The sequence below is a fragment of the Corvus brachyrhynchos genome, unplaced genomic scaffold, assembly GCF_000691975.1.
Source record: "Corvus brachyrhynchos isolate BGI_N302 unplaced genomic scaffold, ASM69197v1 scaffold219, whole genome shotgun sequence".
Classification (NCBI taxonomy): domain Eukaryota; kingdom Metazoa; phylum Chordata; class Aves; order Passeriformes; family Corvidae; genus Corvus; species Corvus brachyrhynchos.
The window spans coordinates 1,333,922-1,358,702 of NW_008240034.1; the positions used below are offsets into that span (position 1 = coordinate 1,333,922).

At 55.2% G+C, this 24,781-nt stretch overlaps 2 protein-coding genes across 4 annotated transcripts in view; one reads left to right on the forward strand and one right to left on the reverse strand.

Annotated features, from left to right (window-relative positions):
• The first annotated feature begins 13 nt into the window (after window positions 1-13).
• Window positions 14-1,429, forward strand: GPX4 (glutathione peroxidase 4). The gene is made up of 6 exons (XM_008641036.2): window positions 14-108; window positions 239-383; window positions 464-615; window positions 755-779; window positions 1,039-1,098; window positions 1,173-1,429. The coding sequence occupies exons 2-6, from the start codon at window positions 315-317 to the stop codon at window positions 1,203-1,205; spliced, it is 339 nt and encodes a 112-aa protein (XP_008639258.1). The 5' UTR covers window positions 14-108; window positions 239-314; the 3' UTR covers window positions 1,206-1,429.
• A 1,135-nt stretch (window positions 1,430-2,564) lies between these two features.
• The window catches only part of SBNO2 (strawberry notch homolog 2), a 43,598-nt gene continuing 21,381 nt past the window's right edge, over window positions 2,565-24,781 (reverse strand). For all 3 annotated transcript variants that reach the window (XM_008641088.2, XM_017743834.1, XM_017743835.1), the window contains 27 exons: window positions 21,637-21,729; window positions 20,992-21,088; window positions 20,638-20,798; window positions 20,101-20,234; window positions 19,418-19,508; window positions 18,130-18,273; window positions 17,521-17,638; window positions 17,031-17,136; window positions 16,630-16,783; window positions 16,088-16,264; window positions 15,269-15,366; window positions 13,070-13,152; window positions 12,049-12,249; window positions 11,510-11,682; window positions 10,999-11,130; window positions 10,605-10,740; window positions 10,176-10,288; window positions 9,595-9,666; window positions 8,723-8,831; window positions 8,387-8,461; window positions 7,949-8,092; window positions 7,702-7,796; window positions 7,493-7,585; window positions 7,184-7,315; window positions 6,903-6,979; window positions 6,294-6,484; window positions 2,565-5,375 (listed from right to left, as the gene is read on the reverse strand). In XM_008641088.2, coding sequence (XP_008639310.2) covers window positions 4,738-5,375; window positions 6,294-6,484; window positions 6,903-6,979; window positions 7,184-7,315; window positions 7,493-7,585; window positions 7,702-7,796; window positions 7,949-8,092; window positions 8,387-8,461; window positions 8,723-8,831; window positions 9,595-9,666; window positions 10,176-10,288; window positions 10,605-10,740; window positions 10,999-11,130; window positions 11,510-11,682; window positions 12,049-12,249; window positions 13,070-13,152; window positions 15,269-15,366; window positions 16,088-16,264; window positions 16,630-16,783; window positions 17,031-17,136; window positions 17,521-17,638; window positions 18,130-18,273; window positions 19,418-19,508; window positions 20,101-20,234; window positions 20,638-20,798; window positions 20,992-21,088; window positions 21,637-21,729 — 3,837 coding nt within the window. In that variant the 3' untranslated portion in view covers window positions 2,565-4,737. The remainder of the gene's footprint in view (window positions 5,376-6,293; window positions 6,485-6,902; window positions 6,980-7,183; window positions 7,316-7,492; window positions 7,586-7,701; window positions 7,797-7,948; window positions 8,093-8,386; window positions 8,462-8,722; window positions 8,832-9,594; window positions 9,667-10,175; window positions 10,289-10,604; window positions 10,741-10,998; window positions 11,131-11,509; window positions 11,683-12,048; window positions 12,250-13,069; window positions 13,153-15,268; window positions 15,367-16,087; window positions 16,265-16,629; window positions 16,784-17,030; window positions 17,137-17,520; window positions 17,639-18,129; window positions 18,274-19,417; window positions 19,509-20,100; window positions 20,235-20,637; window positions 20,799-20,991; window positions 21,089-21,636; window positions 21,730-24,781) is intronic.

Below are 24,781 nucleotides of genomic sequence, written 5' to 3' on the forward strand. Positions count from 1 at the left end.
GCCCGCCTCGCAGTGTGCCCAGGCGGACGACTGGCGCTCGGCCAGGGCCATCTACGACTTTCACGCCCTCGACATCGATGGCAACGACGTGTCCCTGGAGAAGTACCGGTAGGACGGAGGGGCCGGGGGTGGCGGAACGCGGCGCCGGGCGAGGTTGAGCCGCAGTGGTTCTTGCGTAACCCGCCGGCCTCGCCCCGGTGGGTGAGGGAGAAGGGCAACTCATTCACCCCCTCTGCAGGGGCGACGTCTGCATCATCACCAACGTAGCCTCCAAATGAGGGAAAACCGCGGTAAACTACACTCAGCTTGTCGACATGCACGCCCGATACGCTGAGAGGGGTTTACGCATCCTGGGCTTTCCCTGCAACCAGTTTGGGAAGCAGGTACGTGGGGTGGTGGCGAGGGCTCCCCGGCAACGTCAGGATAGCCCGGGGACCCTCACGGTCCCGGTGTGGCCCCTCAGGAGCCCGGGGACAACGCTCAGATCAAGGCATTTGCTGAGAACTACGGGGTGAAGTTCGACATGTACAGCAAGATCGATGTCAACGGGGAGGATGCTCACCCCCTCTGGAAGTGGATGAAGGAGCAGCCCAAAGGGAGAGGCACCCTGGGCAAGTAAGTGTGGGAGGGGGAGCCCCGGGGACCCCCAGCCCTGCAGCCGGCAGGGAGGGCTTGGCTCAGGGCCTGGCTGGGCGTGAGTAGCCTGAGGGTGGGCTTTTCTGCCCGAAACTCACTCCTGTTTTTTCTCTCCTAGTGCAATAAAATGGAACTTCACCAAGGTAGGACACAGTTGCCTCCTCTGGGCTGCACCTCCCTCTGGGGAGCTGGGGGAGGAGGGAGCCTCACACTGGGCTCTGCTCTATGTCAGGGCAGGAGCATCCCGAGGGGTTCCTGTGCCTAGAGACCCTTGGGAACCCTTGCCCTGCCCCAGAGCACAGCTGAGGGGAAAGCGAGTCTGTGGGGGCTACAGCTGCCACACCCCCAACACCTCCCTGGCAGCCCTGGACTTGCTCACCAGGGGTTGCTTCATTCCCACAGTTCCTCATTAACCGGGAAGGCCAAGTGGTGAAGAGGTACAGCCCGATGGAAGATCCCTATGTAAGTGCTGCTGCTGGGGAGGAGGGGCAGGCCGGGGATGTTCTCGGGGTACAACGCTCCCCTCTTGCCCGCAGGTGATCGAGAAGGACCTGCCTAACTACCTGTAGCTCTGCTCCGCTGTGCCCCTGCCCGTCCTGACGCCACTGCCTGTGGAGCCTCCTCCAGCCCCATGACGGGCTGCCTCCAATCCAGCTCCTGGTGGGGCAGCCCTGACCCACAGCGTGCATCTGCTGGACGGAGGCTCCGGAGGCCGCGGCTGCCGCGGGCAGGAGCAGCTGGAGCCCCCTCACAGTAACAAGGAGTCCCCTTGCAATAAAGACGTTAGGAAGGAGCTGCTGTGTCGCTTTTGGGATGGAGCAGGGAGGGGTGGGGGCTGCTGCGCTGCTCCTGCTGAGAACCTGGAGTTTGCTCGGAAGCCAAGACCTTACGCAACCCTTGAGCCAAGCAGGGATAATCCTCAGTGCTGAGGAGGAAGTGCAAATCCAGCATGATCCGTGCTCCCAAGGGGCTTCCTGGGAAAAGGCAGAGCAGGGGAGGGTGTTTGTACCCTTCTGGGATCCCTCCTTCCCCTTCTGGAATCCCTCCTGTCCCCAGGAATGCTCCGGGCAGGGCAGCAGAGGGGATGGGTCCAGCAATGGTGCAAGCCCTGGCCAGGAAAAATTCCTGCAAAACAGAACCCAGGCGTGTTGGGACACAGCAAAATATCCCCTGCAGCTAGGGATGTGTCTGACCACAGCGAGCAGGATCACCCTCCTCCTCCTCGGGGCAGCGTCCTGGTGATTGTGAAGGCAGAGCTGTGCCCAGCCAAGCCCCTGGGGGCTGATGTCCCATCCTGGGCAGGGACAGCTCAGGTTCTGCCATGCAGAATGCACCTCTTCCCAGGGCCTGGGAAGTGCTGGGTCTCCCCTTCACATCTGCAGCCCCCTCAGGGAGTCTGTCCTCAGGAAGAATCCTGGGATCTTTGCTGGGGTCCCCCAAGTCTGACACCCCTGCTGAGCCTCCAGCCTGGCACATCAGGGATGCCGGGAGGATCCCGCTCTCGTTTAGGGATCCCTCAGTGGGTGTCACCCCATCCCACCTCCCGTGGGGTAACAAGGCCAGCAGTGCCTGGATGAGATGTCCCGGAGCTGTGGCAGCTCCCGCTGGGGGAACACGCTGGAACAGAGACTCTTTTATCTGTGTTTTTCCAGCCAAGCCACGAGGGAGCTGCCTCATCCAAGGTCGGTGCCCAGGCTGGATCCAGCCAGGATCCTCCTCTGCACGAGCCGTGGCTTCTCCCAGGGAGAGGGGGAGGCTTGGGACAACAGCCCTCAATGCCACTGAGTTGGTGACACAGGAGATACAAAGTCCAGCTGCCAGCAGGATGCTGGCCCAGGGATTCCTGGTCCAAGTCCTAGCTGGGCTCCTGGGGCAGGTTGGACAGACCGACAGAGAGAGACAGAACTGGGAGTTACAGAAATCTCACGTGTGGCTTCTGTTCCATTTTTACTGAGCAGAATGAAAAATTATCCTTCTGAGGCAAGTAGAAAATTCAGGAAATATTAGTCCAAGGCACATAGTCTAAAAAAAATCTCTTTACATATGTACAACTTAATTATAAATATACATAGAAACAAAAGGCAAACGACAAGCGGATTAAAAAGTGCCAACACAAAGGTGTCAGGGAAGAAAACAGGGACTCATTAAAAATACAATCAGTAGGACAACTGCAGAATAATTTAGTTAAAAGATAACATTACATATTATTAACCCTGACAAAACATGGGATTGGGGCAGGGAAGGGATTCCTTGAAGGTGCTCTCTGTCTTTCCAGAGGCCAGGGAGGAAGGATTGCATATATTTTAAAGTTAAGGTCAAAGCCACCAGGTAAGGCTCCGGTGACAGCAGAGGGTGCCCAGCAGGGAATTCCCCCTCGCTATTCCTGAGTTTAAACCTCTTTGAGCTGGGTTTTCCCGGCGTCCTTTACCCTCATTGCTGAGAATTCAGCCCCAAGCAAGCAGTGCTTTAAATAGGGGAGGGTGTGGAGAGGGGGGAGCCTGGCTCTGCCTGAGCCCGAGGGAGGCTGCTGGGGTCGAGAGGAGCAGAGCTGGAGGAGAGCAGGAGCCCCCGGGGCAGCAGCAAGGCTTTGGGAGGAGGCACAGGGAGCTCCCCCATCTTTGGTGATCACTTTGAGGTAAAGAGGTGAAATGTGCCCCCCGACCACAGGGATTGAGCCGGGCCTGGTGCTCAGAGGCCGGCGCCAGCTGGGGAGAGGGGGTAAGGACAGGCCCCCAAAACGAAATTCAGGGACCAGAGTAGCCTCAAACTGAGCCCACTTGTGTGGCACCAGGGCAGGTCTGTGACCTCGGTGTGTCAGGGGTCAGCTCCTGCCACAGCCGGAGCAATTCCCAACACTAAACAGGGCACTGGGCCAGTTCCTGAGCCCTGGAGGGACATGGTGGGGACAGTGTCTGCCCGGAGGAGGTGACAGCACCAGGCACTGTGAAGCTCTGGCCCCCTCAAGACTGACCTGTCAGGGCACAGGGGACCTCCTTCCCCAGGGGCTCTCCGAGGAAGGGCCAGGTCAGGCAGGGTTGGTCCCAGGCCTTTCCCTGAAATGATCCCGGTGCCACTTTTAGGAAAGGCCTGGATGCTCTCTGTCCTGGGGAGGAGGCAGCAGGGGGTGGGGCAGTGCTTTGCAAAGCAGCCTTTGTTCTTTGGTATCCAAGGGTACAGCAGGAGCAGCCAAACTGCAAATCCCGGGTGGTGACAGTGACACTGCACACCCTGAGCAGTGACAATGACACTGCACACCCACGCTGGGCTGCCCTGACCCAAAGCCAGACCCCTGGACCGGGGTCCATGGCCCAGCCAAGGACAGTGGCAGGACCAGTGGGATGTCCAGGTGAAGGGACAACATGTGACAGCAGGAAACTGGCCAAAGCACGTCTGGTCACGGCGACCCGGTGAGGTTAAAGTGCAGGACAGGGGACACGTGTCCCTTCTGCTCTGGGGAATCCTGCTGGTCCTGGCATGGCTGGGCTCTGACAGACTCCAGCTCTGTCACCGTGAGGGTGCAGCCAGCTCTGGCCACTCCCACGGAGCTCAGGCAGCCCAAGGTTGCTTCCCGGGAAGGGCAGCACAGGCAGTTTTGTCTCTCTCACTGCACCTGCTCAGCCCTGCCAGAGAACTCCTGAGCTCAGCATCTCCCAGCTCCTCTGGGACATTCCCTTTCCCTTCATCCCAGCCTGCCAGCACAGCCTCAGGGTCCACAGCAGGGCTGGGGCAGCCCAAGCTGGGGGCTGGGCTCTCACCCTTCCCTAACTGACCAGCATGTGGTCAGCAGGTCATTCTGGAGCCTGGCCATGGCCCTGCTGGGCTGGAGGGCTGGAGAAGGTTCGGACACTCAGTAGTCTGCAGGGGGTGGGCAGAGGAGGGGTCTCCCCTCAATCCCACTTGGGCACTGACCTGTGAGCAGGACTCGACCCAGCAGAGCCCCCTTGGCCCAGCGGGACCCACTCAGCTCCCCCCGGGGCACGTTCCACACAAACCTGTACATGCCTGACTGAATATTATATATAAATAAAATTCACTTTAAGGAACTACAGGCTTTTTCTTCCCTCAAAACCAGAGCAGGGTCAGTCCAAACCAGTAGAAAAGTCAGGGCTCCTCAGCTCTCACCTCTGCACCAGAGGACACAGATCCACGGCAGCATTCCCAGCTGGCACTCAAGTCCGGGAAGGGCCCACTGAACTGGATCACGCTCTGGCGCTCCGGGGGGAGCAGGTTCTCCTGGGAGGGCCCGTTGAACGTCCTCAGCATGTCCTCCAGGATCTCTCTAAAATTGATATTCCCGTCTTGCTGGAGAAAATCCTCCTGTGGCTGCTGCAGGGGGGCTGGGGGAGGCAGGGCAGGGGGCTCGTGCAGCGAGGGGCCGGGGGCTGCGCTGCCCTCCAGGCCAGGAGCGTGGCCAAAGCCAAAGGACAATCTGTGCTGCTGCTGCTGGGGCTGCAGGGTGGGATCCGAGGAGAAGCAGAGCGCTCTGGTCTCCGGGTTCAACATCACATCAGGAATGCTGTTGCTGGGAGGGCTGTAGGTCAAGTCCAAGATCTCGTTCTGGCACAGGGAGTGCCGGGGCAGGGGCAGCCCAGGCCCTGGCAGGATGTGCAGTGGCAGGGAGAAGGGTGAGCTCTGCTCCTGGGCCTGGAGCAGCCGGCTGTGCTTCCTCTTCACATTTTCGTCCATCTGCTTCAGCTCCTCCCGCACCCTGTGGACGCAGCTCTCGGGGATCTTTATCCCTGGGGGAGGAACACACATCAGTTCCCTGTAGCAGGACCTTTCACCGCGATACAGCAAAACTATCTCCCTGTCACATGTGGCTAAGTCAGACTGGAATGATTTGTCATGTGATGAATTATCTCAGTTGAAAACCCCCTTAGCCAGCAATAAGCCTTTTATCTTGGTGTGAGAAAGGAAAATTAGTGACTGCAGAACACAAGCATTTTTACAACTACAAAAGACCACTATGATTTTCATGAAATCAGAAATCTCTTATACACTGAGTGTGTGAAGAGTTCTCCTCAATGACCAAGACATTGGCATCGAGTTACTTCCCCAGAGGATTGAGAGAAATTAAGGAGATTCTCTGCACACTGCTATCATTCATTGGTAAGTGACACTGACTCCTAATTTACACTATTTCTTCGCTAGCTGTAACATAGGTACCTTTATCTTTACTAGTAGTGTTTCCTCTGCTTATCCTGTGTAGTAAGTAAATCTGTTTAAGTCTTATGTCTGTTCTCCTTGGCCTATTCAAATAAATAATTAATGGCCTGATTGGTCATTATTAAGAACGTGTGAGAGCGGGTTTTGGGGTGCTGGCCGCCTCAATAAAGCTGCTGGCTACTGCCAGAAGCCTGTCAAAGGCAGGGACTTGTCTAAGCTCTCCCCTCTCCATTCATAACATCCCCACAGCACTCTGGAGGGGGGGCACTGTGGGGACAGAGGGAAGGGCAGCAGCACTGGGGGTGTTCAGGAGGATGATGGGCCTGGCTCACCCCCTCTGCCCCACCACGAGCTCCCCTCCTTCCCATGGGGTCACCTCAGCAGTGGGTGCTTCCAGGCTGGAACACATCCCTTTCAGGAAGGGAATCTTGATGCTGGGCAGCTGGACCCCTTCCTCCTGCCCCCCTTTCCCTTCCCAGCACTTCACCCACCGACTTGTTTCTTCTTCTCCTTGGTTTTAAGGCGGACGATCTGCAGGTAGCTGCTGCTGGTGATGTCTGCCATGACGCCGGCGATCCTGCTCCACACGCGCAGCAGGGCCCCGCACAGCATGTAATAGTGCCTCAGGCGCATGCCCTGGAAGCATTCCTTCCCCTCCTGGATCAGCTTGCAGCTCTTGTTCCTGTGGGGACCATGGGAGAAAACCTCGGCAATTAGCACAGGTTCCTGGAGCTGTGTAGGATCCACTTCCCCACAGCCTCCCCCACTGTCACAGGCAGGGATCCCTGGGGTCTGGGCTGTGCCTGGGGAGGGAGGACGTGGCTTAATGGCTTTAAGCTGAAAGAGGGGAGATTTAAATTGGATATTGGGAAGGAATTCCTCCCTGTGAAGGTGGGGAGGGCCTGGCACAGGTTGTCCAGAGAAGCTGTGACTGCCTCATCCCTGGAAGTGTTCAAGACCAGGCTGAATGGAGCAACCTGGCCTAATGGAAGGTGTCCCTGCACATCCCTGCCATGGAGCTGGATGGGCTTCATCTAGGGTCCCTTCCAACCCAAACCATCCTGGGATTGTGTGGCAGGCTGGGGCTGCAGCTGCCTTACCACACGGCGTGGTTACAGTTCTTCAAGGAGAAGTGGTAGCTGCTCTCCCAGTGCTCCTTGGCTTCCTCGGGCAGCACCTGCAGCACAACACTCAACATTAGGAATTTTCCACTGTCCAGGATGCAGAAAATGTGAAATCCAGGGGTGGGAGTCAGGACACCTGGTGCTACCACCATCCCTGCCCATCTACAGCAGAGCCATGAGGAGCTGTGACAGGGTGACAGTGAATGCCCTTCCAACCTCCCCCAGCCCCCATACTGGGGGGTGCAGGTCCCACCTACCCGCCGGTATTTCTTCTGCAGACTGTCCAGGCTCTCAGGCTGGCTTTGCTTCCCAATATTTGGCTTGTAGAGGATGAAGTTCTTCCCACGGCTCTGCTCTGCCAGCAGACAGGTGTATTTGCTGCCTCGCACCTGAGGGGTACAGCTGATGGTCACAGGCACAGCCTCCCTCCCCAGATTTCTCTAAACTAACCCCTTCCTTCAAGGATGGAGGTCCTTGGAGGCATTTCACTCGTACAACCATGGCAGATTTCCTGCTGGAATCACCCCTGAGCTGAGGTGCTACCCTGGCAGAGCCCAGGGACGTACCTTGTAGGAGAGGTAGAATCCATCAAAGGCTCCTGTCAGTTTGAGCGACTTCTCATAGGCTTCCTCCCACTTTAAGCCTCTGTCAACGCTGATCTGAACAGGGACACACAGAGGGATTTGTAACTCCAGGGGCAGGATGAGTGCCTCGGTGTCTGCCTCACAAATTCCCCCTCAGCACAGCCTAGAACCAGGCAGAGACAGGTGCCCACCTTGTAGAACACGACCTGCCCGTCCTGCGGGTGCCCTGGGGTCAGGAAAACCTCCTTGCTCTCCTCATAGATCTCATCCACTCCTGGGGCTAAATCTGTGGAAGGAGAAGTCTGTTGTAAGGAACATCCTCCCAAAAACACCTCCTTGGGTCTCAGGATCTGTGCTGGGTGGGGACACTGCACTGGGAGGAACAGGAACCCCAGGGGTGCAGGAGGCAGAGCTGTGGCCACCCCTCCTTCTCCATACCAAGGATGCCCATGTCGTATTTGCCCTCCTTCTTGTCCTTCTCAATCAGGTAGTCAAAAGTGTCGGAAAAATACTGGAAGAGCATGTTCTGCTTGTCCACCTCCAGGCCCAGGATGCGGTTCAGGAATTTGGTGATGGAGCAGTCTGCAAGAGCACAGTGGGTCAGGGAACATGGCACAGCTGGACATGGAACCCACCAGCCCCCTCCCAAAGAGCCCCACAAGCAGCCCCACCATGTCCCTTCTGACAGCAGCCCAGTCCAAGGGCTGTTCCTGTGGGGCCACGGGATCTGCAGCACAGGCTGTTCCCACAGCACCTTGCCCTCAAGGCAAACATCCTGCCCAGGCACCCAGCAAACTCCGTGAGGTTGGGTGAGCCAGGACACCCCTGTCTCTTCCATCTGTCCCCTGCCTGGGGCAGGAGCAGCTCCACACGTACCCTTCTCCACAGAGACTGTGCCGTACTTCATCTGGCTGCAGCAGATCCCCACCGAGATGAGCCCTTGCTTCATTTCTGGAATGGCAGAAGACATCTTTTGCATTTTGGGGCTAAGCCTCCCATCAGCATTACTGCAGGACTGCTTCCCCTCCAAGAACTCAGCTCCTCCCCATGCCTGGCAGGGTGACCTGGCAGCGTAAGCCAGTGGCACTTTCCCCTCTCTGTTTTCTCCCTCTGACCTCCTGCTCGGTTCTTCCAGCATCCCAAACCTGAGACCAACCCACCCAGCAGAAACCCTGGAGCTGGTAATGTTCTTACCACTGGTAATGTCCTTACCACGGAAAAAGGCATCCTCCCCTCTCTCATAGCTCCTGGGCACAGGAACCCTGTTCTCCGTGTGGCTGAGGATCGTGGACAGGACCCTGTCCAGGGCTTTGGCCCCGTACTGCGGGAGGAGACCAGAGTCACACACGGGAGGAACTGACATGGACAGCTGAGCTGGGGGCTGAGGGTGTCACACACTGCTGAGGGTGACAGTGATGAAGGTGACATGCTGCTGAGGGTGTCACACACAGCTGAAGGTGTCACACACTGCTGAGGGTGACACTGATGAAGGTGACATGCTGCTGAGGATGTCACACACTGCTGAGGGTGACAGTGATGAAGGTGACATGCTGCTGAGGGTGTCACACACAGCTGAAGGTGTCACACACTGCTGAGGGTGACACTGATGAAGGTGACATGCTGCTGAGGATGTCACACACTGCTGAGGGTGACAGTGATGAAGGTGACATGCTGCTGAGGGTGTCACACACAGCTGAAGGTGTCACACACTGCTGAGCACTACAGAGAACGCTGTCAGCCCAGGAACACAGACAAGGCAAGAGGGAAGCTGCATGGGTGCCCCCCATGTCCCCAGGGGAACGGAGTACAGGCCCCTCCCTGGGGGCAGGGGACCGAATGCCCTTCCCAGCTTCCCCTTCCCAGCTCCCGGTGGGAGCAGAGTCCTCAGTCTGACCACGACTCCGAGCTCGCAGGAGCTGGGAGCTAAAGCTGGGAGGCAGGAGCTGGGTGCTAGGCTGGGCCCTGCCTGCAGATGCCAGCAATGATCCTCCTGGCTCTGCCTCTGCCTCTGGCTCCAGCTCCTTCTCCCAGTTCCTCCAACCCCCTCTCAGCTGCGCTGCGCTGCGCCGGCCCGGTCCTGTCACCTTGTTCTCGAAGTTGTACTTGCTGAGGTCCCGGGACTCGGTGGCCCGTCGGTCCCCGTGAGTTAAGGCACCCTGGGAAGGCAGATGAAGCAAAAGGTTCTTACTCTGAGCTGTTGCAAAACACCAGGGAAGGATGGCCAAAAGCATGTCCGGGAATGTGCCATGGGGAGGCAGTGTTCCTCTGGAATACTGAAACTTCACCACAGGATTTGGGGATTTATCAGAAGTGAAGAAAATGAAACAGAGGCAAACTAATTATTCCATTAATTATTTCATCAGCTTTTTGGGAATAATATGGGTGTATGCTCCAGTAATAGTGGGGAATTCCAGCATCTTGAAGTGGGTTCTTGCTTCCCTGAAATTCCTCCCAACGCCTTGGTTACATATTCTTCCTCATTTCCTTTCCCAAATCCCAGGATGCTGAGAGCCTTCTGCATTCCACAACTGCAGTGCCTCAGCCAGGGGTGACACAACCCTCCCAGTTACAGTGGCCATGCTGGTGGGAGCTCTGACCCAGAATCTCCTCAGAGGGAATCAGAGCCCTGTTGGGATCACAGCTGATCTTTGCTGTGGGCACTCACCAGGCTCTCCAGGCGTTTTGCCACGATGGATGCAAACCTCCTCTCCCCCGCCAGCTCTGAGATGAGGAACACGTACTCGGGAGCAGAGACCTGGTTGGATCGGTGCGTTCGGCCTATGGGAACACGGGAACAGGGATGGAACAGGAGGTTGGGATGGCCTGTCTGGAATGGGAACGTAACCAGAAAAGCCACATAATGCCCATCTTGCTCACCCTGGGGAGTCCATCCTCTGCCCCAGAGCTCAGGGCTATAAACCCAGCTCTGCCAAGTCTCAGCAGCACCAGTGACTGTGTCTCTGCTCTCTTCCCCACAAAGTCATCTCCTAAATGCACCTTGGGTTGCCACCACACCAGACCCTCCCAGGGCCCATCCCACAGCCTGGCCCACGCTCAGGGGAGGTGACAGTGCCCAGGGATACCCAGCCCTCACCGAACTGCTGGATGGCCCGGTCTGCGCTCCAGGGCAGCTCCAGGGTCATGTGCACCCGGCGCTTCTGGTTCTTCACCCGTCTGTCAGCTTGGAGGGAGATCCCTGAGCTGGAAGCCTCCGAGATTATCGCTACAAGCTACGGGAGAGCCGAGTGAGAAGAGAGTGAGGTTCCTGGACATGTGTTAAACAGCTTCAAGAAACAGCTCCAGACACTGCAGCAGCCCCAGCCAACAAAGGGACCTGGGAAGCTTTGTCACCTTCCAGCAGGTCAAACCCACAGAGAGCTGCTGGCCTGAGGCTGGCAGGGCACAGGGCAGCACAGACACCCTCCCTTCCCTCCCCCTCTCAGCACACTCAGTCCCATGCAGGTTTTTGGAGCTCGACCCCAGCTCACCTTTTCCCCCTGCATGAAACGCTCCTTCTCCTTCAGGTTGACGTGGTCTATGGAGAGCCCTTGCTCGGCGCGGGACTCGAACACGACGGAGCCGTCGGGCCTGCGAACCACCCGTCCCTTCCGGCCCGTCATCTGCACACAGGAGAGGGGCTGCTACAGGCTGGGGACCCACATGGCCCAGCAAGGCTATCCAGTCAATTCCCAACAGCTTTTTCACATTGCCAGGGAGAGGAAACCCTCTGCCAGCAGGAACCTGCTTTTTTTTTACTAGAAGAAATTTTTCCCTGTGTGGGCCCAGGTTGCCCCATCCCTGGAAGTGTCCAAGGCCAGGTTGGACGGGGCTTGGAGCAACCTGGGAGAGTGGAAGGTGTCCCTGCCCAGGGCAGAGGGGTGGAACAAGATAATCTTTAAGGTCCCTTCCCACCCAAACCACTCCATGATTCTGTGATTTTTCACTGGCCCCTTTCCCTTTCACCCAGTGCCACCAAGATACACCGACTGTGGGAAGTACCTCGGCCACGTTCTCCGGGCCCCCAAAGTAATCAATCAGTTCATCCAAGGTGTTGAGAGGTAGCTCTTTGCCCAGTGCTTTCACTTTTGCTAGGAGGTCCTGCTTCATCTTTTCGACCTTTAGCTCCCTCAGGCCGTGCAGCTCTTTCTGGGAAGGCAGCATATGGAAACTACCTGCGATGTAAAAGGCAAAGGTTTAGAGTAACCTGGACACTGGACATCAGAGAGGGGGAAAAAGTTGTCCCAGAGGGTTTTTGGGGGCACTGTTGCTGGACAAAAGCACTATGACCTGCAGTAAACGCTGAGCATGGAGTGAATTCCCTCTGGGCTTTCCCTTTCTGCTGGGGGAAGGAGCACACACAGGGCAGATCCCTCCTGCTCGCCGATCACAGTGGGTGAATGTGGATCCACCTCACAAGCCAGAGTGTGACCACCAGGACAAAATCCAGCCAAGATCACAGGGCTGTCCCAAGCCTGAAGCGGTCCCTGCAGGACCCAGTCCCCCCTCCCCAGCTGTCCCCGTGTCACTGCCCCACTCACCCCTGTCCTCGCCAGTGCAGCCGCCGAACGTGTGATCCACGAAGATGACATCGTCTGTCTCTAACAGGGACTCCGGGGAGGAGGTGAGGTCGCTGTCCAGCCCCATGTCGGAGTCGGTGCTGCTGTCATCGCTGATCTTGATGACCACCCCTTGGTCACACGGGCCCCGCAGAGCCTTGGGGCAGCGGCCCCTCGGCCGTCCTGCACCAGAGAGTGAGCGGGGTCACGGCACCGGCTCCGGCGGGATACCAGGGCAGGACAGAGAGGGCCAGCTCAGAGAGAGGAGGAGAAGGAATCCCAAAAGAGCTGAGCCTGCCCCAAACGACAGTCTGACCTCAGAAAGACAGAGCCTCTGGGGTGGGGGTGGCAGTTAGGGAGGGAGGGAGAGCGGGAAAGAGAAAGGAAGAGAGAGAAAGGAAGAACAAGGCACTCCTGAGCAGGGCTGAAGTTGGCTGCACATGTCAGGATGGGCGCATGGCTGGCTCTAAGCAGTGCCAGCTCCTCCGGGAAGGAATCCCATGGGATTGCCTCCAGAGGAGTGTGCAGGACACAGGAAGGTACTGGTGTTTTGGGACACTGCTTGCAGGCACACCACCACGTGCCCCCGCTGGAGGAGAAATCCCCAAACTCTTCTTACCCGCAGCCACAACAAATAATTTGGCAGGGGAGTTATTTTTTTTTTCCCAGGGCCCCTGCCATGCTCTGAGTAAGGGGTTGTGGAGGTTGCTGGAGACACCAGCCAGGCCTTGTGCCATCTGCCCCCAGTGTGGGTCGAGGGGAAGGGGGGGGCAGGGCAAGGGCAGTGGGGCAGAGGGAGGAAAAGGGGGGATGACCCAGAGCTGCCGTCCTCTGGATGAGGGAGCAATGGGAGATGTGCAGGAGGGCAAACCAAAACCGGGGAGAGCAGCAAAAAGCATGAAGTGGGGAGAAGGGCAAAAGGCAGAGAAGCTGAGTGGCTGTGGGGGGAGCAGCAGGGCAGGAGGCAGGGGCTGGGCTGGGCTGGGAGTGAGGGAGCTCTTACGTTTTCTTTTAATGCCAGTTCCTTTTTCTCTCTTTCTTTTGGTTGAAGGAAAGTGCTTCTGAATTAGTGATAGAAAGACGCCTCTGAAAGTAAGATGCAAAATTTATTCCAGCTACCAGCAACACGTGCTGGTTATCACGTACCAAGGTGTGTTTGGGATAGCCCCACAGTGCATGGAAGAGAGGTCAATCCACCCCATCCGTGGCCACCAGCTTGGGCTCAGCCAGCCCTTGGTACAAGGTGGCTCCTGGAGCTGCAGGACCTTTATATCGCAACCAAGAGGGAGTTTTGAATGGGAAACACTGCATTGGGAAGCTGTTACACCAAAAATCCAGTAAGTCCCAGTGTCCCAGCCCCTCTCCATGCCCTGAGAGCACAGACCACTGTCAGGCCATCCAACAAACATGCTCCACCAAAGTCCTCCAACTCCCTGGCCGTGGGCCTGCTTCCCACAAAACCAGGGGACAGAACACGGATCTGTAGTGGTTCCAAGTGAATGGAAGGAAAAAAAAGTCAGAAAAGGTGAAAACCAAAGGTTTCCGTGCGCTGTTCTGCAAATCAAAGAGCAAATGTTTAAATGCTGACTGTGTGGATGAACCCCCAGGGCAATGGGGTGGTGCTGACTGAGCTCTGCTTAAAAAAAAAAACCAAGAAAAAACCCCAAAACCAAATGTTGCAAGCAACAGGTGAGAGGATGGACATGATGACTCCTCCGGGAGAGAAAAGGGAGACTTGGGAATTGGGGAGGGAGCTCCAGGACCCTTGGTGTGAGGGGCTGAAGGGGACAGCGACCACACTGCTCCCCAGAAGGACGGAGCTCTGTGACTGCAGTTATGTGACACCAGGAATGACCCCTTGTCCTCTGTCCCCCCCCATTGGGAGTGACCCAATGACCACTCACTCCAGAGCCTCCCGGCTGTGAAATTCCACTCATTTCCCGTACTTGCCCTCCCCATCTCCCTGAAAACAGAGCCCTGGGCTGGAATTCACTCACAGGACCATGTTTATTTTTAACCCCATTTCTCGGCATCTTTAAACTGCTCCTTCCCAGCACACTCCCCTCCAGAAATCCCCTGAAGTGCTGGAACACCAGGACACACATTTGGAGGCTGAGCAGATGCCAGGAGACAGGGAACACAGAGCTCCTGCCCCTGGGAGCAGGGACAGTCACACAGAGTGGGACCCCTGATAGACCTCTCCTCCTGCACTGCTCAGCCAGGGACCACGCTGTCCCCTGGACTTGAGTTCTGTGACAAGGAAACCAATCCACAGGGCCAAATCACCCAAGGAGTTGCCAGACCCGCCCTGTGAGCTGTCACCAAACTGCATTTGGTTTTCAGGAATGGGCTGGAGGCAGAGGAGTGACACAGATCAACCCAAACCCCCACCAAAGCGGGAGGAAAGCTTGGCCTAACCTGGCCTCCCGCTGCCTCGGGCATCTCTCACTGCTCCCACCTGCAGCAAAAGTCACTTAGAAGAAAACAGCTCTGCAAAACAGAGGAAACCCAACCCACGTCCCACATTTCTGTCCCCTGTCATGCAGGAACAGCCACATTCAGGGACAGGCTGGGGTTTTGGAAGCTGCAGGAAGGAGAGGGAGCAGAGCCTCACTCTCTGCTGAACAGGCAGCACAAGTCCTGCTGCTGGCTCACTCCTGACACAGGCAGCTCTCCTGTTCCCTGGGAACAGCAGCCACACAGCCAGGACACTGATCCTGCCTCGTACATGACTTAAAAGCCAACTCTGGTGGATCTAAACTCCTCAGAACACTCCTCCCTCCCCCTGCTGCACTGATGCCACCCCACAGCATCATCCCAGCCTCTGCCACCACAGGAAATTATCGTGCTCATTTCTTCTATGTCAAAAGCCTGTTTTCCAGAGCCAGATCACACAAACTACCTCTGAGCTACAGTTCTGGCTCTCCTTCTGCCAATTCTTTTATGTGTGTAGACAGTAGGATCAGGCTCTTCCTGTAAGTCCACGGGAGACTTCAAAATCCAGGATGTAGCTCATGCAGTCCCACTGAGGATACAGTGCCTCAGGAACCCACCTGAGCATCCCCTCCATGGTACAGGGGGAGGTGACATCAAACTAATTTTTACGACCTGGCCAGTGCTCCGTGCCCCAGGGCAGAGCTTTCCTCCTGCCCCTCCGGCCTCCCACACACCCCACAAAGGAAAACAAGGATTTTTAACTCACTCTGCAGCAGAGACAAAGCAGTTGAGGTGCCCATCATTCTCGTCCAGAACCTCCCTGGTGCGAGCCTCCCCCGTGGACTGCAGGCCAATGACGATGCACTGCAGGGACACGAGGGATGGCACAGTGAGGTGTCAGAGCACTGCCACAGGCTCGAGGCATTTCCCAGGCCCAGGTACCTCCCCTTGGCCCCTGTCCCAGGTAAATCCGTGCCAGGCCCGTAGCAGGGCTCCTGAGGAAGAACCATCTCTCAAATCTTTCAGCATCCAACACCCCCCTGTGCTGACCCCACAGAGGGGGACTCTGAGCACAGAACCTCACTGACTGTGCTAGGAAGTTTCTTCCTAAAATTTCCAAGGTGCACCCAGATGGAAGAAAGGACAGAGCTGTACTTGAGGTGGAGGGTTTGGTACCTCTTCTAGAACCGTACAGTCACAGACCAGTTTGGGTTGGAAGGACCTTAAAGTTCATCTTGTTTCAAATCCCTGCAACAGGCAGGGACACCTTCCACTAGACCAGGTTGCTCCAAGCCCCATCCAACATGGCCTTGAACACTTCCAGCTTGAACACGACCCAGAACCCCCTCCCAGCCCAGCCTGCCCACACAAACAGCAGACAACACCTGAGGAGATGAGACCACCTGAACTCCCCAGCATCATTCACCAGGAATATTCTCAGAAACCCAGACACTGCACTTCACTCTGGAGAGAAATTCAGTCTTAAAGTGGTTTGGACTGGCTGCCAAGCCGAGCAATAATTAACTCCCTTTGGTTGCAGACTACACAAAACCCCAGGTCAGGCTGGTGGGTGCTGCTCCCGTACCTTGTCCCTGGCCAGCTCCTCCTGGGCCAGCTCCACGAGCCGCCGCACCTTGGCGGCGATGCAGAGGTACTTGAAGAAGCGCTGGTGAGCCGACCAGAACTGACCCCACAGCGATTTCCGAGACTCCAGCCCGATCCAGTCGGCTGCCTGCTGGAACACCATCAAGGCCTCTGCCCACTGCAGATAATACCAAGAAGAATGAGTTAATAGAATTTCCATTGTCATTCCTGCCATGCAGGAGGTGATCAGAACAGTCTGAGGGTTGATAATCTGATTTAGAATCAGTGTGCACTGAGCTGGATGAACACTGGTCATCCTCTCCATCAGCACGACGCAGCTCTGGTTTGCAAATGTAGAACTTTCAAAAAGAAGCAAAAACGTCTAAGTTTTTTTACTACATCAGCTGAGCATTGTGTACCTCTTTTCCTTCTTACGTTTGAGGTCATGGCCACATTTTGGGGCCTCACACCCTCCCACATACCAGCAGCAGTGCCCAAAACATGGTCAGACCTCAGCCTCCCACTACAAGAGGCCCAGCTCACCAGCTTGGCTGCCTTGTCGTAGACAGCCTTGTACTGCTCGTCCAGAGGGATCTCCTCGATCCTGAAGGTCACTCCAGTGAAGCTGAGCTGCCGAGCAATGTACATCCCACTGACCTTCATGTCCATGGCCACAATCTCCATCGCGCCGACTCCCCTGGGAGAGGACAACAGTTGTGGGACCCAGCTTGGAGTCGCAGCTGTGAAACCCAGTCAAGAACCCCAGCTTTGAACCCCAGCTATGAACCCCAGCTATGGGACCCTCCCTCTGCCCCGGGGCAGCATCAGGCAGGTGCCTTTCCAGAACCAGCCCCTCCCCTGGCTCATGCTGCCCACACCATCCTCGGGCACTGCACCATTTCCCACACAAGGCCCCCACCTGCCCAGGGCTGGACAGGACTCACCTCTTCTCAATTGCGTGCAGGAACTCGTCAAAGGCTCGGAACGGGGTTCCCTCCCCCCAGATCCCCAGGCGGCTCATGTAAATCATGTTTTTTGGCTCTGAGGCACCTGTTGGGACAGAAGATACTGTCAGCAAACCCACAGCAGCTGGGAATAGTTGTGACTCAAGTGAAGAGAACTCTGAAGAGGTTGTAATTTGCATTGTGCCTTTAGAAACCTTTCCAAACATTGACCTCCCTACATACAGCGGGTAAACATCACCAAGCAGCTGGAACAGCCAGGAACAACATAAACTGGAGAGAAATTAATCTGACCTTGCCAAAAAGTTGCAAGTAACATCAGTGATGGGGCACACTGAGCTCCTCTCTAGCCCTGCAGCACCACTGGCCTCTCCTTACAGGATCTCACACACACTCACACCTCAGGGTGCCCCTTCAGGTCACAGGGGACCTCTGCCGCTCTCACGCCCACCCCGTGGGCAGAACAGCTCACCTGTGGCACTGGCATAGACAACCCTTGCTCGAGGCAGCTTGTTCTGCAGGTCCAGCACTGCTTTGCCCATTTTGGTAGAGCTGGCGTTTTTGGCTTTGTGGCATTCATCAAACACAATCTGGAGGGCAGTGTCAGTTAAGGAGAAAGGATCTAGTTTCACCCTGAGGATGGGAGCAGACAGAAAATACAGCCCAGTCTCCTCCAACCAACTGAACAACCTATCCCAGTATCAACAGGACTGACTCATGGCCCACACATGGAATCTGCTGGGTTTGCCCGGCCCTGTGCTCTTCAGACCCAAAGCCATCCACCCCTCCCTCTCCCTTCACCTCCAAGGTGTGTCTTGTCTTGTGATACTTCGGGAGAGGAATGCTGAAAAGGTTAATCCCAGCTGCTTCTTCCCCTCCTCCCCTTAACTGCATCCTGGGAGGAGGAGGAGATCAGAGTGTGGGGGATTCGTGTCTCCTGAAGGCACTGGGCTGCTCCCACAGCTGCTCCCCATGACTTCACATGGCCCCAAGCTCTTTGTTCCCTGCTGAAGCACAATCACAAGCAGCAGTTCCTCTCTCTCTCCAGTTTTTGGCTGTTGGTTTTTTTTTTTAAGGATACAACTCCCTCAAAGTTTTCCCTGCACCACTCCAAAATCTGTTTCAAGCGCGTCCTGTGCTGTCCCCCCGCTTGGCTTTCGCCGATCAGCGCCGAGTAGGTGGCAAAGAGGACTCCTTCTGAGGTAGCTGTGTCACCATATTTAATCTGCAGGCCGAAGAGCAGGAGCACACACACACTGTGATTGCTGTCCCCAGCATGTCACACCCACCCCTGCCCACATTCCGTGCTGCTGAGTGCCGGACACACATTCCCGCTCTGAGAACAAATCCCAGTCTGAGCTCAGAACAGGCAAAAAGCTGTTGGTAGCTGATGTCTTCAGCATTTGTGTTTGGCACAGAGACACAGTGATGACAGGGACTGTAAATGCCTGGAGAAGTGCCACAGCCAATGTGTCAGCACATCTGGATGCATGCAGTGAACTGCGTGGACCGCGCGGGGACATCGATTTTCTGGCAATAAAGAGTGCTTCCTTTTTTTTAAGCAACAGTTTAGAGTCTTTCATTGCTTTGACCCTTCCTGTCTGTTTTAATTCCTTCTAGAAAATCATTTTCTCTGTGACTAAGTGAGATTGTTGTCTGTCTCACTGCAATGGATCCTACATGTAACGAAATAGAAGGTAGGGGGAAAACCCTGGTCCCGAGATGAAGAAAGTTCCATTCAAAGTCTTTTGGGGCTGAAAACAAAATCCCTTTCAATCTCTTAGTGGAGCACACTCAGAGGTGTCAAACACCTGTGGTTTCTATGGAGTTTGTAAGAGCTGGTTATTTAATACCATTAAAACCAGAGGAGAGGATTTAAGTGAACTGGGAGACACTGGACAGAGACTCAACCACAGGCCACGACAGACACCAGTCTGTGCATTTCTGTGCTCACTGCAGCTCTGAGAAGTGATTCCATGAACCAGCACTGGGAAAGGCTGGCTCAGGAGAGCAGAGCACATCTCACAGAGCTGTTCTCTCCACAGGATTCCTCAGGAATGGTGAGGAAGGTTCCAGCTCTGCTGTACTTGCACTTGTCTGCAGACACTTCCCACTCCCAGCAGGGAACAGCTCTGTGCTCCCTGTGCAGCTCCATGATAAAAATAGCTGGAGCCCCGAGTGGGAAGAGCTGGCTGGGAGGAGGGAACACAGGCTGAGTGGGAAGAGCTGGCTGGGAGGAGGGAACAGAGGCTCTGCTGCTGCCTGAGCCTCATCCTGCACAGGCAGAGGCTGCTCCACGTGCTCAGCCAGAGCCTCCAACTGCTCCCGGGGGCTGATTTCACAGAGCAGCAGTGCAGCTCCTCTCCTACCTTGTTCAGAGCATGCACAGGAATGTGGGAGGCCTCGATGTCCTTCAGGTCTCTCTCAGCATCGTACTTGAGATCGTTGGAGACGCTGAACCTGCAAAGGAGGTGTGGGGTGGTTATCTCCTCCTGGGGCTGGTTATCTCCCCCAGCAGCTGGGGCTAGGTATGTCCCCGGGGAGTCTGGGCTGGGTATGTCCCCGGGGAGTCAGGGCACACGGTGATTAACAGCTCTGGTGATTAACAGCTCTGACTAAAGCAGGAGGAGCTGTGCAGAGCTGTCACATCTCCCACTGCCCACGGACCCCAGTGTGAGATCCGACAGCCCGTCTGCCCCTCGGCACAGGCTGTGATCTGCAGCAAAGCCCCATATTCCTGGGTCTGCACTCGGGAAGCCCAGGAACAACCCTCCACGACTCCAGAGAGAGCAGGGGCCAGGCTCGACAACTCGCCCCAAGGAGCACGAAACCTGCTATTTCACAGTGACTCATTCTCCATCCCTGCTGCAGGGGGAATATTCCCACTTCACAGGCAGCAGTCAGGCACTAAGAGGTGGAAATGACTTACCCAAGGCCACAGCATGACTCAATTCTAAAGCCAACATCAGCACTAAGGAATTCCTTACTTCTAGATCCAAACTAACTCCAAGGTCTTACGGGAAAAGAGGGAAAAAAAGCCCCAACAACTTACCACAGAGCTTTTTTCCTCCCTTTAAGATAATTTTCAAAGATGATGCCCGCAACGGTCCTGCCCTTTCCGACTCCGGCACCGTCCCCGATGAGGAACCCAGCTCGCTGCCCATTGGGCAATAAAACTTCATGTTGCTGCAAAACCAAGAACAGAACTGAAAATTAAACGAGATTTGCCTTTGCTAGGAGCTTTGACGTGAGCACCACTTAACCCTTTCACACATTCCACAGATGCACGTGCACCGCTCAGCCAAACGACAGCAGGAAAGGTCAGGGTCATGGCCAAGCTCACAAGTGGCAGTTCATGGGAAAGGGCCCCAAAATGTAAAGCCCTCTGCAAGAAAAGTCCAGGATTCTTGCCTCTTTGCAGAACAGATCACATAGAAGCCCCTGGCTTCAAACAATCCTTCAAAAGGCATTTAAAATGCCAAAGGAGTTTCGTCACCCGAATTACAGTTGTTTTAAAACACAGGTGAACACCTGTCCCTGCAAGAGGCAGCTTCCTTCAGGTATGAGACACCCGAGGTGCAGCAAGTACCTGGCAGGCGTAGATGATGGCTTCCAGCTGTAGTGCAGACAGGGAGCCTTTGTCAGCCACAGAGCAGGGCAGGGAAAGGCTGTAGGTGATGTCAGGTGGGGGGACGCTGGACAGGGTGCTCGTCTCAACCACCAGGTCAGGGTGGTGCTTCCCAATCTTGGCTGAATGACAATAGAACACTGGTTAGTCGAGGTCTTCACTCCCAGGGGCACCTCAGAGCTCATCAAGCAGCTGCAGCCCAGGGCAGTGTAGAGTTTTCCTAGAAAACCACAAGCCTGGGAGGTGCCGCAGCAAACACACAATTAAATTAGGTTGTTCAATGGAGTCAACAGAACTTCCCAAGGCAACACTCACACTTTGAAGGGATATATTCTGCATAGGTCTCCGTCTGCCCCAACTCTTCCGTTTCTTCCTCCTCAGCTTCATCTTCCTCCTCTGCAGGAGCCTGAGACTGAAGAAAACCAGCATTGACTAAATGTTAATGTTCTTGCTGAGCTATGGACACACGTGGTGTTGTGCCCTGCCTCAAACTGACACTGAAACCATCCCCCAAAGCCACAACCCCCCTAAACACAATCCATTCATTCCCAGAGTAAGGAAAGCCACCAGTGGGAGCCCACCCCAGGGGCTGTAAGAGCTGCCCAATGCCTGCTCCTCACCAAACCAGGGAAAGATGTTTGCACCACTCTTGGGATGGGCTGTGGGGCTGTGTGAACCCTGCCCAGCCATGCCCTGACCTGCCCTGAGCAGGCACCTGGCCCAGTTTTCCACTCAGCACTGTGCCCACAGGAGAGAGCAATGTCCTGAGAGCCCAAAGTGCCCCTTAACACAGCGAGGTTTCCCTCTGGGAAATGTAACACACTTCTGGGAAAGGGCAGGGACTTGTGCCTGTCCGAGTTTCTTGTCTCACTCCCTCTGAAGGGAAAAAGGTCAGAACTGCTCCCCCCAGCACTGGGATATCACCAGGAGCATCCCACTGAGGCCAACTATGGATCTCACCTGGTAGCTGATGAGGAGCGGGGTGTTGGGGACAGCAGGAACGTGGTCACTGGAGCTGTTCAGGCCTGGGAACGGTGTGCTGGGTGAGAACAGCTGGAACACAAAGGGTGTGGGTGAGGAAGGGCAAACATGGAAATGCACCAACAAAGATCCTTGGACACTGCTCCCTGGACCATGCAGCTTGCCAGGAGAGAGCTCCCAAGACACCCCGCGAGGAGAAAGAGCTCCCAAGATACTCCGGGCTGAGGAGATCCTTTGTCTGCTCCCACACAAACAAATTCACCCTGGAATTTCTCAACGGGGAGCAAGGTCAGGCCAGCAGCTTGTGGCATCCAAAGCAATCAGTAACTCCAGGAGCAGCACTACTCCAAGTTTACAGCCTGTGCAGAGCGCCAAGCTCAATGACAGACCCATGCTGCACCAGCAGCAGAGAAAGATGGGAAGTTCTTAGGCATAAACACTCCTATTTTTAAATAAAATTTAAAAAAATTAAAAAGAAGAAGAAAGAAAAAACCCACCCTCCATTCCTGGAAGCCTGAGTCAGAATTACCAGAAGGAAGCTGGACTGAAGAACTGTTTCCAGTGCCAGCAAATCTGGAGAGCAGGTGAAACATCCCCACCTACAAATCCAAGTTCAGTTTGGTCTCGGACAGGAGAAAGGCCAGGAGCTGCTGGAAGGGCAGGACGTGTTCTCGCAGCTCCAGCAGCAGGAAACAAATGCAAGGCTGGGTTTTCATCACAAAATCCCCAAAGTACAAACCTCTGCTATCCTAACCCAGCTTTGGCACTCAGCATTCCACCTCGGGAATTGCAGAGGAAGCAACAGGAACCTTGGCTGCTTGGAGCATTTGCAAACCACACACACAGGTGAGAATGGGCTGTGAGGGCCAAAGCAGGAGCTGCAGTGGGAGATGGATCATCCACCTGTACAATTCCTGCATTTCCCTACCCTCCCTCACCTCCTGGTTTGATTTTCTCCTCCCTCTGTGCTAAGGACATGCAGAGAAGAGGAACACAGATCCGTGAGAACAGGGGGCTGGAAGCAGGAAAAATTCTGACAATTGCACAATCACGGCCTCGGTCTTACTTCACTTTTTTCCTTTCTGCACTATTCTCCATTTTGTCCCACCTTGCCATGACTTCCGTGGGAAGGGAATCAGTCCCACGTGGCTGCCAAGCCAACCTCCCTCTGTGCAAATCCCTTCCCTGGGCTCTGAGCTGGGAAAAGGGTGCTCACATCTCGAACATGCTGTGAATGAGCTACAAAAAAACTGCATCAGCAGCTCACAAATCCCAGTCAGAGGCTTCCAAGGCTGGGCTGCACTTCCCAGACTTAAAAACTGGGAATGTGTGAGATGGATGACAGAAAACACAATGTATGACAGGGACTATTTTTAAAAGGTTATTTCACAACTCCATGACAATCGAAGCTGTTTTGCCTGCTGCTCCTGCAAATATTTCACAGGGTGGCAGCTCTTCCCTCTCTGCCCATTCCTGAGTGATAAACAGAGCCAACATATCGGATACAGCTCCTTTCCCTGGCATAACAGCTCTCCCCACAGGCACATGGAGGCAGTTCTGTGTCCAGCCATTTCCACTTTGATCCTGAGCCACCTCCAGCTTCAGCACCTCAATCCAGGGATTTTCAAGGAGCTGGGAATGTTTATTTTTAAAGAGGACAAAGCACAAGGCTGTTCCTGTTCCTGGGGGTGGAACAGTTCACAGTGGGGTCTCCCCCAGGATGCAGCCAGCTTGGCTCCTGCGATGTCCCATGCATCAAAACTGTGAGAAACCAATGCTCCTGCTCTGCCTGGGTCTCTGAGACAGAAGTTCTGGAAAAACTACACTCCTGATAACCCAGCAGCAGGCTGTGGGTCAGAGCTGGCTGCACAGCCACAGCTGAGGAATGTCCTGGATCACAGAAATCAGGATGTAACGTGACTGATGTTCCATCACTGTAGCTTAGTGACTGCTCTGGCTGCTCAAAAGCCAAAATTCCTGCAATTCTACAGAATTGGTGTGCTGATGTGGCGAGGGACAAGATTATCTAAGCTGCTGATATCCCACACCAATGTGCAGAGGCCAGTGGTGAGTCAGTTTGACAGTTCTTTAACCCAGCGTCCCCGAACATGGTGCCACTTCCATGCAAAAATGAAACCAAAATCTCCTGTCCACGATGCACCTCACTGACACCACCTCAGGAAATGTTACTCAGTTAAAAAACAGCCCAAAAAGCAGCAACCCTGCCCCAACCGCCTCAGCAAACACAGATAAGACAACATTTAAAATTAGCTGGAGATTCCTTTCCAAAGGAAGTCATTTATAAATGGAATTCCAAGGAGTTAATTGGCCTTATCTGAGCCCAAGAGCTCAGCAGGACACAAGAGGCGAGGACAGGATGTGAGGAACAGCATGGGACACAAGGGACAGGGACAAGGAACAGCACAGGGGCAGGGACTCTGCTGGAGATCCTGCTGTGCTCACACGAGTCAGTCTCACACAACGTTTATTTCTCCCTCGTTTTCTTCGTGCTGGATTTAGAACAGCTTTTCCCAGTAAGTTTTTGTTGTGCACTCCACAGACACAGAACTCCAGGCTTTTCTAGGCATTGAGTGTCTCAAGCAGAGTTCACGTGTTTGGACACAGGCCACCACAGAGCCATTTCTGCAGGGATTTGGGCTACTACATAAAAACCCAACAATAATACGAGACCAGGAGCAATGTGGCACGTGGCTTCTCTGTCCTGGGGGATGCCTCTGCTCTCCAGCAATTTTAACCATCCAATTTGCAAGCCTGGGATGTCTGCAGCCATTTCTTGCGTTCCAATAGCTCAGCTCTCTTCCTGCTGCCTCAAACTGCAAGGTCTGAGGCTTGCAGACTGCTCAAGGAAGCAGAGTCAGAGACACTGAGCACAGCAGAGGCTCGAAATGCAGCAGTGGCTACCCCAGTTGCCTCCTGGGGTAGCTACTTTGGGTGTTTTTCCCTCATTCTTCCTAAGAGAGTGACCTGCAATGGAAACCTGAGGCACAGCCGGGCAGGTACTGTGAGAGCCAAGACCCAAATCCAGTGGATGAGGATGATGTGGCTCCAACAACTCCCAGAGCCAGTTGGTGCCTGTGGTGCCCATGTCAGTCCCCCAGCTGAG

What these genes read in the sequence shown, in the direction of transcription:
- GPX4 (XM_008641036.2), top strand. Translation starts at nt 315, where the DNA reads ATGCACGCCCGATACGCTGAGAGGGGTTTACGCATCCTGGGCTTTCCC. An exon ending in GGGAGAGGCACCCTGGGCAA is followed by an intron (nt 616 to 754) that starts GTAAGTGTGGGA and finishes TTTCTCTCCTAG; the next exon opens with TGCAATAAAATGGAACTTCA. An exon ending in TAAAATGGAACTTCACCAAG is followed by an intron (nt 780 to 1,038) that starts GTAGGACACAGT and finishes TCATTCCCACAG; the next exon opens with TTCCTCATTAACCGGGAAGG.